At 46.2% G+C, this 12,232-nt stretch overlaps 1 protein-coding gene across 1 annotated transcript in view; it reads right to left on the bottom strand.

Moving 5' to 3' along the window:
• Positions 1-2,204: 2,204 nt before the first annotated feature.
• Positions 2,205-12,232, bottom strand: part of KNTC1 (kinetochore associated 1) — a 58,711-nt gene continuing 48,683 nt past the window's right edge. The window contains exons 52-63 of the mRNA XM_070400268.1: positions 11,102-11,180; positions 9,893-10,011; positions 9,359-9,494; positions 8,885-8,980; positions 8,497-8,553; positions 7,393-7,447; positions 7,245-7,308; positions 6,581-6,710; positions 4,892-4,981; positions 4,327-4,472; positions 3,473-3,563; positions 2,205-2,494 (exon numbers count right to left, since the gene is read on the bottom strand). Of these exons, the coding sequence (XP_070256369.1) occupies positions 2,474-2,494; positions 3,473-3,563; positions 4,327-4,472; positions 4,892-4,981; positions 6,581-6,710; positions 7,245-7,308; positions 7,393-7,447; positions 8,497-8,553; positions 8,885-8,980; positions 9,359-9,494; positions 9,893-10,011; positions 11,102-11,180 (1,084 nt within the window). The 3' untranslated portion in view covers positions 2,205-2,473. The remainder of the gene's footprint in view (positions 2,495-3,472; positions 3,564-4,326; positions 4,473-4,891; positions 4,982-6,580; positions 6,711-7,244; positions 7,309-7,392; positions 7,448-8,496; positions 8,554-8,884; positions 8,981-9,358; positions 9,495-9,892; positions 10,012-11,101; positions 11,181-12,232) is intronic.

Here is a 12,232-nt window from a genome sequence, read left to right as displayed (position 1 = left end):
AGTACGGAGCCCCAACCCCCCTGATGGTCCCTGCTCTGTGTGTGACAGGGGGCAGCGCCCCAACCCCCTGATCGGCCCTGCTCTGTGCATGGCAGGGGGCAGCGCCCCCAACCCCTGATCGGCCCTGCTCTGTGCATGGCAGGGGGCAGCGCCCCCAACCCCTGATCGGCCCTGCTCTGTGCATGGCAGGGGGTGGCGCCGCAACTTCCCTATCGACCCTGCCTTGAGTGTGACAGAGGGCGGTGCCCCAACCCCCCAATTGGCCCTACCCTGAGCGTGACTAGGGGTGGCATCACAACCTCCCCATCTGCCCTGCTCTGTTCATGACAGGGGGCGGCGCCCCAACTCCCCAATCGGCCCTGCTCTGAGCCCGACCAGGGGCTGCACCTAGGGATTGGGCCTGCCCTCTGCCACCCAGGAGCAGGCCTAAGCCAGCAGGTCATTATCTCCTGAGGGGTCCCAGACTGCGAGAGGGCACAGGATGGGCTGAGGGATCCCCTCTCCCCCCCGAGTGCACAAATTTTTGTGCACCGGGCCTCTAGTATAAAATAAATATCAAAAATATAAGTCTTTGTTTTACTATGGTTGCAAATATCAAAAAATTTCTCTATGTGACACAGCACCAGAGTTAAGTTAGAGTTTTTCAAAATGCTGACACGCCAAGCTCAAAAGGTTTGCCATCACTGATCTAGAGCCTTAGAAACGGTCTTCATGTCCTTTGATCTGGTAAACATGTTCCTGGGAATGTATCTTAAGGAAATCATTGCAAGTGTGGGAAAGCTTTGCGGGAAATAGTGGTGCAGTCTGTGCATGTCCGGAGAGAGCAGGTGAACGGCCACTTACACCGCCTGCAACTAGGAGGCTTTACGAGTGGGGCATTCAGGCTTTGGGAAATTCTGTAACTTGCCAGGGTTCACACAGCTGGTACAGGATAGAACCATATTCAAATCCAGACGTGTTTTATTCCAAAACCCATGCTTTAAATCATGATGCTGATATAGAAACAAGTATTTTCTCAACTGGCACAAAAAGGCCAACCAATATTCGTATCATCAAGTTATTCACAAGCGTAGCAACAGATTATGAAGGCGGAATAAGAGCTACGATTATTTTTGTGCCCGGCCGTGTCTGCTGGCTTTCAGCACCACGCTGCCCTTCTGGGCCATCCTCCTACTTGGGGCTTACAGCCTGCACACGCCACGCCCCACGCTCCCGGCCAGACGGCTTACTGCTCTGTCCCGTCATTTCTTGGCACTGGCACGAGGATCAGAGGTTGGTGAAAGCACAGAGGTACTTCCCTTCGGTAGTGGCTTGGCAGAGGCAGCCACAGCGGAGGATGCCCGAGGACGGCTGCGGTGGTGATGCCGCAGCAGTACTGGAGGGAGGAGACTCAGCCCCCAAGCAGAGGGCTCCACCAGCTCCGTGGAGAATGGGGGCTGGAGGCTCCAACCCAGGGGCAGGAAGGGGCAGCTCCCCGACCTTAGACTAATAGCCTTCCCTTGTGCCTCCCAAGTGGCCTCCCTCCATCCCCCTTTTGGCCTTTTGGTTCTTTTAACAACTTTGGAACCAATTCCTGGCATTCAATCCATCTCCACTTGAATTATCTGGAGTGTTTTCTATTTTCCTGTCTGGCCCCGAACTGACATACTCTGCATCTGCAGCAAAAATTATATACTTTTTAAAAAATCCTCACCCGAGGATATTTTTCCATTGATTTTTAGAGAGAGGGAAAGACAGAGAGAAATAACAATGTGAAAGAAACACATAGATTGGTTGCCTCCTGCACGTGCCCTGACCAGGGCCCGGGTTGGGGAGGAGCTTGCAATTGAGGTACCTGACTGGAATCAAACCTGGGACCCCTTGGCTATCCACTGAGCTAAACTGGCTAAGGCAAAAAATTATATACATGTTTACTAGAATAACACTAGTTAGAATGACATTCTGGCCTGGCTGGTGTGCCTCAGTGGTTGAGTGTCCACTTATGAACCAGGTCAGGGCTCATGCTCAGGTTGCAGGCTTGCCCCCCAGTAGGGGGCCTGCAGGAGGCAGCTGATGGATGATTCTCTCTCATCATTGATGTTTCTCTCTCCTCCCTTCCTTTCTGAAAAAAAAAGAAAAAAAAAGAAAAAAGACTGACATTCTTATTTTTATATGAGGAAGAAATAGGCTATAAGTACTTGCTTTTCTTCTGCAGGGAGCAAAATATCTTTGCATTTTGTTTCCTTCATATATGGTAAGAAAAATTGTCTCTCTAAGTTATACAAGTAACTTGGCAAATAAAAGATTTATTAACTCAGGATATAACTTTTTTATGGGACAAACTACCAAGTATCTTAGCATCACTTGCCAGATAATATTTGACAGCAGCTATAACACAGAGATTGCACAATTTTAACAACCGTAATAAATATGGTCAGTTGACAGCGGGCTCCAAACTTCCTCTGGCTCTTCCTGAGAAAGGTTTGATGACTGACTATGATCCATTAAGAAACATCTAAATGGGAAGAAACACAGAAGTATTTTTATGAATGTCATTTAGGTTTGTGTTTTTTTAAATAGAAAATGCTCAGATAAACTAAAGAACTTAAGGTTTAACTGTATTGCTAAAAATCTACACATAACATTCTTGAGCAGTTCAGATGAACAGGACTATAGAAAAACCTATTTTTAAGGGCCACAAATTCATCTCCTAAATTCATATTCTCCCTTTTTGAAAAAACCAATTTTATGCCACTGAGCACAACAGACTTGGAAGTTATTAATGAAAGTTATCAACACGTAGGCTTATTTTAATATGTCTATTTTGGACCAAAGGAGAGAAAACCCCCCCACAATATTTAGGTTTACTAAAACTACTAATTCATGATCAAAATACAAATATTTACCTTATATTTAAATTCAAAATAAAAGCAGAAGTAATTTACATGCATATTTTATATATAAAGACATTTGGAAGAATATATACCAAAATGTTAACAGTGATACTCTCTCTTGGTAGTGAGATTTCAAGAGATTAAGAACTTTGTTTTTTTTTGCTCTTGCAAATTTCTTTTTCCTTAAGGAACACTTATGTCTTAGGTAACTAAAAAAGGAGAAGTAAAAGCAATTGATACTCAAGCACCACATTAACCAAGGCCTTTGGAAATGTAGTGTCTCACTTGCTTCAGTTTGAAAAGCAAGACTTTAGGAGGAAGCTGGAGAGCAGGTGGCCCAGGTGTAAAGCCAGAGCTGGCCCAGGGTCAGTGACCGGCTAGAGGCCACATGGCTGCTTGGTGCGGAGCTCAGAGGAGAGCTATGGCCTCTTCATTGCTGGCCTGGGACTCTCTTATAAAAAAAGGAAAATATAAAAAATATATGCAGTCACGTGTGAAAACACAGTGATCTCCAGAACAAGTCTGGCTCAATGTCAAGACCCTGGAAACAGAAATGGCGTCAGGCTGGTGAGAGTCCAGGTAACTGCGGGCAGCTTTACCTTCAGAATCTCACAGGGCGCGGCGTCTGCGGGCACGGGGTTCCCACGGTGCTTTGAGTACTCACTTATAAAGATGGAAGCTTCATCTATACTACAGCATCAGAGAGAAAAAGAAGGGCATGAGGAAAGTTTTGGGGGTGGGAACTATGCTCGCTAACTGGATTGTGGTGATGGCGTCACTGGTGTAGACATGTGTCAAAACTCATCAGACTGCATGTCTGAAATACGTGCAGCCGGTTCTATATAGATCATGCATCAAAAAATAACGCTTGTTCACAAATGACAGCAAGTGACTATGGTTGGACCCCAGCGATACACAAGCAGAAAGAGATCCGAGCTGTGGTCAAGAGAGAAGCACGCCTCCCATGTGATCAGCACAGCTAGGTGAACGGAGGGATAGACCCAGGAGGCATGTTAATCCCTTGCCTTTCTTCAGGGTCACCCCATTTCTTCTCTCTCCTTTTCACTTTACAGATCTGTTCCCAACCCGATCCCAAGAGAAGCTTGTTGTTTCCAAACTTGTGGATGCTGGAAAATTAGATAACCAAGCTTGGCCAACATTATGATACATGAGCTGAGCAAACGCTAAGAACTAAAGCTGTCACGTAGGGTTTCAGAGCGGAGCTGTGAGACACCTACTTTGGAGGTTCAGGCAGCTTGTTTGTCTGATTCCCAGTGCATGTTCCAAGGGACTGGGCTACAAGACAACTGACCTCTGGGTACGGGTAGTAACGCTACAAGGTAACGTTTAGAGCCTTGAGTTACAACCAAACAGCTCTATAAGTGTTTGATGTCTTCCTCCAAAATAAAGATACAATTTAAGGACATTCTATGGTTTTTTTTAATTGACTTACCTTACTTCATTTGCCAAATAGTTTACCAGGTCAGTGATGTTGTTGGTGTTTATCAGGTGCAGTTTCAACACTTGAAAGTATTTTGTCTTTGCCAAAATCCCAAACTCCTTCTTATTTCTGATATTATTCAGAACCAGATTTTGAATCTATAGAATGACAGGTATCGTCATATTAACAACGTGTTAAATGCCAAGTCCTAGTTAATTCCGAAACATTTCTGACAATCCGGAGTGAGACTGTCATCGTGATCTAACTCACTCCTTTGTGAGGGGGTGGGCCGGGGGACGGGGACTGCGCTGGCCCGTTTCAGTACTGTATACAGTGAATAAGTAGGAAGTAATTGTGGTTAAGCACTCTGGGACTTTTAATAAAGCACAGCAATAAACAAGACAGCCAGGGTCCCCGCCGTTAAAAAAATGTATAGGTTTTAATAAAAGCAAATGAATTGTATGTATTAACGAAAAGATTGAGACAGTAATTTTCCGCTTCATCCAGGTTTCGGGAAAACGATTACCTTCTAATACCTAATTTTTCATAGCAAAAAGGAGATGAAATTTTCTCTTACTTGATGTGAAAACCCTGCCAGCTGGCCAGAACTCATATGCTCCTCCAATTGCTGTAAAATGACCTGAGGGCTGCACGAGTTCAGAAAGGTCTAGAGAAACAAATCAAACATAGTTGACGGAAAAGCATAATTACTACTCATGTCTGTCCAATCTGTAAAGCATTCATTTTTTTTAATTTGAAATACCTTAAAGGATTTCTATTATAGGAAAAAATGCCTCTGTCAACCAAAAATTATTGAAATAAGGTAAGAAGCATTTTACAAAAATGCCCATTCCAACCGTAAGAGCTGTTTAATAATAAGCATGTTGTCATTCTAAGTGCCAAAAGGAATCTATTTAAATACTAGCACTCGGAAGAGTAGCAACAGATGAGGTTATGAATAGTCAGGAAAGAACAAAGTCAAAGATAAGCACAGACGGCTTTGAAAAAAATAAAACGAGTAGAACAAACGACAAATGAAACATTTCCAGATGCTTTGTTCTACTTGTTCTGTGTTACAGCGGGAATGAGTTTTTTTGTTTTGTTTTGTTTGTCCTCACCTGAGGATATTTTTCCATTGATTTTTTAGAGAGAGTGGAAGGGAGGGGGAAAGACAGAGAGAGAAACATTGATGTGAGAGACACACTGACTCATTGCCTGCCGCACACTCCCCGAACCGGGCCAGAGATTGAGTCTGCAACTGAAGTACGTGTCCTTGAACGGAATCGAACCTGGGACCCTACAGTCCAAGGGCCGGTGCTCTAACCACTGAGAAAAATGGCAAGTTATTTTTTTTAAAGTTTTGTCCTTAGAGTCCTTGTGGCTCCCTTTGGGGCACCCACACACAGACCTGACTCTCCGCTCTCTTCTACCTCCCTCTTCCAATCACGAAGTCAAGCTGCCTTCCTCGTAGTCTTCTCCCTCCAGTTCATTTTCATTCATTGCTACCACCTACTTTGAGGATTGATCCCCTCACGCTTTCCTGGCCTCTCCACAAGGTTGCTGCACATGGATTTAGTGAGATAATAGATTCCCCAGAGTTTCATTTCTTTTTTTCCCTTTTCTTTATTGATTAAGGTATTACATAGGTGTCCTTATCCCCCATTGCCCACTCACCCTCCTAGAGTTTCATTTCTTGACACCTCTTTCCTCCAGTCAAGCTGAAATGGATTATTCCTTCTGAAGTATTTCTGATCATTTCACTTTACTCTTCTGGGAAAACTGACTGTTCCCTACTGACAAAGATGCACTCTTTTTTTTTTTTTTAATATATTTTTTTATTGATTTTCCACAGAGAGAAAGGGAGAGAGATAGAGAGTCAGAAACATCGATGAGAGAGAAACATCGACCAGCTGCTTCCTGCACACCTCCCACTGGGGATGTGCCCACAACCAAGGTACATGCCCTTGACCGGAATCGAACCTGGGACCTTTCAGTCCACAGACCGACGCTCTATCCACTGAGCCAAACCAGTCTTGGCAAAGATGCACTCTTAAGGCTTCCCTCAGACTAGCCTCCATCTAGCTTCCAGTCTTACCTTCCACTAACCCTCCACCCCCACCCCACAATCCACAATCCTGCCCTGTCCACACTGATGTGCCCCTGCTCTGCTGGTTTGGTGAAAAGAACACGCAACCTTTCCCAGGGGACATGCAAGGCTAAGACCTTCCATTTCTTTGGCAGCCCCAGAGCATACTTTCCCGGATACCTTGATATGCTGGTGTCTTTTGCCTGAGTGGGGCAGGAGCATGAGACAGGCTAACGCAAAAGCTGGAAGCTCTAACTGGACATACTGCCTGGCGACTCCAACCATGTCGAGATCATCCGAAACGGGACATCTTGGAGAGAGCACACGATTAGTCACAAGATGACCCTGTCCGAGTCCCTTGTTTCTAGTGTTCCCCACTTGTTACTTGCCTATGCTTTCAGTAATTCTTAAGACACTGAAGTGCTGTGCATAACACCTGCTTAGCAGTGAGCAACTCACGTCTGCTATGGCATTCTTCCTGCAGTGAAAGGATCTACCCACAGGAATGCAGACCACTGGCTGCTGCTATGATTATGTGTGAAAGCCTCCACATAAAGACAAACGTTCTACGAGACAACACTGTGTCTGTCACTCAGGGTAGTCACAAACGGTACTCTATACTCACATTGAAATTGGGGACCAATGGCATATTCGGTTACCAGTGGTACCACACATGGAAAGTAGACATTATAAAAATAAGAGATATTTAATTTAAAAGCAAGTGGTATGTTTACCTTCCCAAGAAAAAGAAACTACCCCGTAACAGGTATCTATTAAAAAGGAATTTCACAAGCAATAAATTGGATTTTTTTTTTTTTGGTAGGAAAACAAATATTTCACTTACTCGAGAATAGCAATGAGACTCTCACAACAATCTGATAACTGGCTGGGGCTTAAAGGACAAGAGGCTGAAAATAAACAAATAAAAACAATGTGTACACACGCACAACCACAAAATGCGACCCTCCGTGGCCCAGAGGAGGGGACAGTACCTGAAAGCAGCGGGACCTGGACCACACGCTGCCAGGCCTTGCTGAAGTAGGGCACCTGTGGGGACAAGTGTGTCAGAACGCACGCCTGGGCCAGCAGAGGCTGCTGGACAGTCACAGCACGCACACCCAGAGCTCACAAGCTGGATGCTCAACCAAAGTCCTCAACTGAGACCTCTGTGTTTGAGGTGATTAGATTGTAGGATAATTTTTCAGCAGCCCTGGCCGGGTAGCTTAGTTACAACAAATTAACATTTCTCTCTTTTTCTCTCTCAAAAGCAAAAAAACCAAAAAAACAAAACAAAACCCCACTTAGTTGTACATTTAAAAGGGTGAATTTTACATGTGAATTATAATTTTTTTTTATTGTTAATTCTCACTTGAGGATATTTTTCCATTGTTTTTTAGAGAGAGCGGAAGGGAGGGGGAGAAGCAGAGAGAGAGCAACATCAATGTGAGAGACACATCGATTGGTTGCCTCTCACATGTGCCTTGATCAGGGCCAAGGATCAAGCCTGCAACCAAGGTACGTGCCCTTGACTGGTATTGAACCCGGCACCCTTCAGCCCGTGGTCTGAGGCTCTATCCACTGAGCCAAACTGGCTAGTGTGTGTGTGTGTGTGTGTGTGTGTGTGTGTGTATCTTAATTAAAAAAAAATGAGATCTATATGTGTTGATATGTAACAATCTGGACGACACCAATACATTATATATTTTTATGTGATAATGATGATGTGGGTGCACAACTTATGAAATTTAGAAGAAAATGACGTGGTCTCTGACTTTAAAGATCTTCAAAGTCCACGAGGGGTGGTCGAACGGGTAATTAGGGTAAACTGTGCTCTGACAACCATCACAGATGAGTCAGCGCTTTGAGGTGTGAGGCACGGAGCCTGGAGAACTGGGGACAGTGAGGTCTTGGAGGAGGTGACATCGGAGCTGAGTGTTCCGAGTGTGAGCACCACTGTCAGGAACATCCTCCCACAGCCGATCCGTTCTGTCCTTTATTAGGGAGACAGTCACTAACCGGGCGTGCCCAGGAGTCACCAGGCCAGAGAGCATAGAGATTAAATTCTATAAAACTTACTTAAAAAAAAAATTACATACCTGCCACAAAGAATGGATGCTAGAAATGGCTGTTAAAACTTTCCTTAGATAAGGAATCTGTGGGAAAATAAACAAAAAAAGAAATGTTCCAAAGATCACCAAAACAGAAAATTTCCACATGAGATACCGGATTCTCTCAAAGGAAGCATCAGTCAAATTCATCTTCCCTGAGAACCACCGGGGCAGTGCGCTTACACATCCACGAACATCAACGAGGCCAGGGAGCCCGCCCTCCCTGCTCCCTGGGAGATCTGCATCATTCTGAGTCTGCACTTTCTCTGGCCTCACATGAAGTCCTGAGCCAGGGAGGGTGACGTTTGCAGCATGCATCCGTTCAGCAGCAAGCATCGCTGGAAACGACACTGCAGGGGAGGGTACCAAGTCTTACCATGTTGAAGCCAAGAAGCTTTTGCAAGAGTCCGTTCCACAGCTGCAGGTCATAGATTTTGTATTCTAAGCAAAGCTCAGTCACCAGTCTCACTGCCTACGGGAGAGAGAAGAGTCGTACTGCTCTCCGGCACCAGACAGTCAAACCACCTCTGCCAAAGGCATCCGGCCCACCTGGGCTCCGACTGCCTCGGACACTAACTTCCCACAGACAACGAGGAGGTGAAGCTACACCCTTCCTCCCCAGGGCCGTCTCTTCTCTCGTCCAGACGAGGAGGGACAGGCCTGGGGAAGGGTGATTTCTCTTGAGAGGGATGGCCTTAGCCTTCAGGAAGAGAGGTAAGACGCCCAAGTCGCCTCGTCACCCGCCAGGACAGGACAGAAGAAAAGCTCTCATGCGGCAGACTTGCCCGGGAACAGTTCCTCTGGTTTTGTCTTTCAGAAAGCTGAGGTGACGGGTGCGCGGTGGACATACCATGGACTCGTGGCTGTGGTTTTTCCATAGGCCCTTAATCATGCCTTCCTTAGGACTGTTGCAAAATAACTCATAGGTGATGGGGATATTCAACATCTCAAAAGACGCCAGGAAAGTTATACATTTCAAGTAAGATCTGGAAAACAGAGGCATTCACAGTAAACATTCTCTTAGGCCACGTTTACACTTAAAATAAAAGCCACCATCTGGATAAATTAGGCCTGTTTGTTTTTAAATGCCTATTCTGGGTTTCTGAAAAGATCCACTGAACATAATATTAGGAAGACATCAGTTTGAGCAAGAGGCAGAAAACAGTCAGTGTCTAAAGGTCTCGCAGGAGCGAGGGGAAGGAGAGCTCCTCACAGGCCTGTTTCCCTGTTGCCACCATGTCAAGGACACCCAAGGTCCGTTTCCACGCCTCGCTAATGCCCTCTCCGATCCACGGCCCTGCCAGCTACCCTCCCAAACAACGACCTGCTGCTGTTTCTTCTTGTTGTTGCCTATTTCTTAATGCGATTTAAAAAGTCTACTTACTTGACTTCTTCGATGGGCTTTTTGAAGAGCGATTCTATGGTTTCCTTGTCAGCCAAATACAGGAGACACTGAAGAGCCCGCGTTCTGTGGGCAAAGGTTAACTGGCCCATATCCCATGTCTGCAAAACCAAACATGTTCGGGGAGTTGCATGTTTGCATGCTGTGCTTGAGTCAAAACTCAGGTAACACAAGCAACATCATTTTAAAAACATTTAAAGTCAATCTCCGTCCTGAGGGAGTCAGTAGTTGGCAAAGTGTGGTCCATGGAACCCTGAGCAGTGTTCCTTGAACTCATTCAGGAGGGAACGGTCAAAACTGTTCTCCTAATAACACTGCTGGTTCAAACCAAGGAAGGGACGCCCCCCTGTGGCGGCGCTGCTGTATGCTGCACAGCCCGCAGTGGCAGCACTGAGAATGAGCGAGGACCTCCACTCAGAAGGTTTGATGAAGCAGTAAAAATTAATTTGATTAAACCTCAACTCTTGAATAGATTAAGAGCTCACATTTGAATATTAATTAATTAAAGTGTACTCATGAATATTGTCTGACAAAATAGGAAGTGTTCGTCGGGCATACCGCAGTGTGATGGTTTTTTCAGGGGAAAGCGTGAGCCACTTTTCCTGGAATGCCATTTTTACCTGAAATAATAGCTGATATGCATGAAAAAAGGGAAAAATTCCCTCTCACTGTCGAGGACACACCCTCAGCTTCTCTCACTTTCCCCCTCTCCTTCCTCCTATCCTTCTAGCTACACCTTTGTCTCCCTGGGGTCCAATGGCCTCCGCACATTTCTAGATGCACAAGCCTGAAAGCAAAGAGGCCCTGCTGCCTTTAGGGGAAGCAACAGGGATGGGTCGGTCCAGCTCAAATTCACAAATTCAGTGCGTGACTGGAGGGGAAGCCAGTTGCGCAAGGCCCCGAGGCCAGGGTGGTTTTCTCTGGTTGGCCCCTTGCTATCAGGAATGCTGACCAACCAGGGAGTTAGCAACCGTGAGTGTAGATAACCTGTGGGAACTGGCACACCATTCGGTTTGCTAAGCGGGATGTTACAGAAGCCAGCACTACAGGGAGTTGGGCATACTTTGAATAAGTACACAAGTGAGCATTATCTTAATCACCTGTTAATGATATCGAGCGTGGCAAGTATGCAGAGAAAAATATTAAGCTGAGATGCAGGACATGAGTTTTGACTAAGTTCCCAGGACTTACAGTTGTAGCTGATGTTGCAAATATAAACAGCATTCTTGAACTATAATCAATCGGACGAGACTGAAGGAGATACAGGACTCTGAAAAAAGTTGTTATATTTAGATACACAGAGAAAGTCATTAGGCATCCCAAACAGAGATCTGAAGGGTTCTGGGTCAAGGACGGTTTTGCTTTCCCTTTTACCTAGATGATAACACAATAAACAGTCTTCTCATCCATCAAATGGCTAGTTGATCTCTGATCATTTAAATTCTATGTAAGAAATTAACACAAACCATAGCTGCAAAACACACCAACTACTACACACGGCCGATTTTGTTTTCAGTCGCAGGATGGGATCAGAGGCGCCGGCGTACTGGGCGGGTGTGGGGGGCGTGGAGCTTTCAGTGGGAAAAGGCCGGAAGTTACGCAATTGGCATGAAGGAAAAATCCCTTTTGGGCTCCTTTCTAGGGATTCTCTCTCTCCGAGTTGTTTCCACGACTTCGCTGCGGCTAATTTAGTCAGACATCCTAGGGCCTGCCTCGTGCCAAAGGTGCCTCCACCCCCAACACTGTGCAAGCACTCAGTGAAGTCCAGAGGCAAGGAGGCGGGGGGGGGGGGGGGGGGGGGGGGGCGGAGCAGGCCAGCTCTGTCCGAACCAGGAGAGATTTCTTTCCTTGGGCTGGTCCTTCCACGTCCTCTCTCAGATCTCCAGGGCTGATGCAGGGCTTCCTGGGGGACCTGACCTACTTGCGGCCTAGACCAGGAACGGCAGAAAGCTAGCATGTGTGTCACCACGCCCTCTCCCACGCCTGGGCCAAGCAGCACTAATGGGTTACCACATTCTTTCTGATTCCGGCCCAGAGAGTCTTCCCAGGAGAGCAAGTCGTGACCAATCAGACTGAGCACATGGGTGAGACCGATGTGCCTTCTCTGGTCTCAGTCTCAGGTTGGAAGGGAGAAGAAATCCTGGTGGCCCACGGCTGAGCCAACCCAGCTCACCAGGGGGAGAGAACACAAAGGGGCCTTGGGCCTAGGTCTCAGCTAATTGGAAGTTTTCCTTTGCCGGAGGCGCAGTCTCTGCCAAAGGTGTTCTAAGAGGCCATTAGTAGGAACTCGTTGAAGGTTCAGAAATTCTGAATCTTGGCTGC

This window comes from Myotis yumanensis, unplaced genomic scaffold (assembly GCF_028538775.1).
Source record: "Myotis yumanensis isolate MYYU_CA2020_CCGP unplaced genomic scaffold, mMyoYum1.0.hap1 SCAF_19, whole genome shotgun sequence".
Classification (NCBI taxonomy): domain Eukaryota; kingdom Metazoa; phylum Chordata; class Mammalia; order Chiroptera; family Vespertilionidae; genus Myotis; species Myotis yumanensis.
Note: the sequence above shows the minus strand (reverse complement) of the source record. Positions and strands in the feature narration are given on the sequence as shown.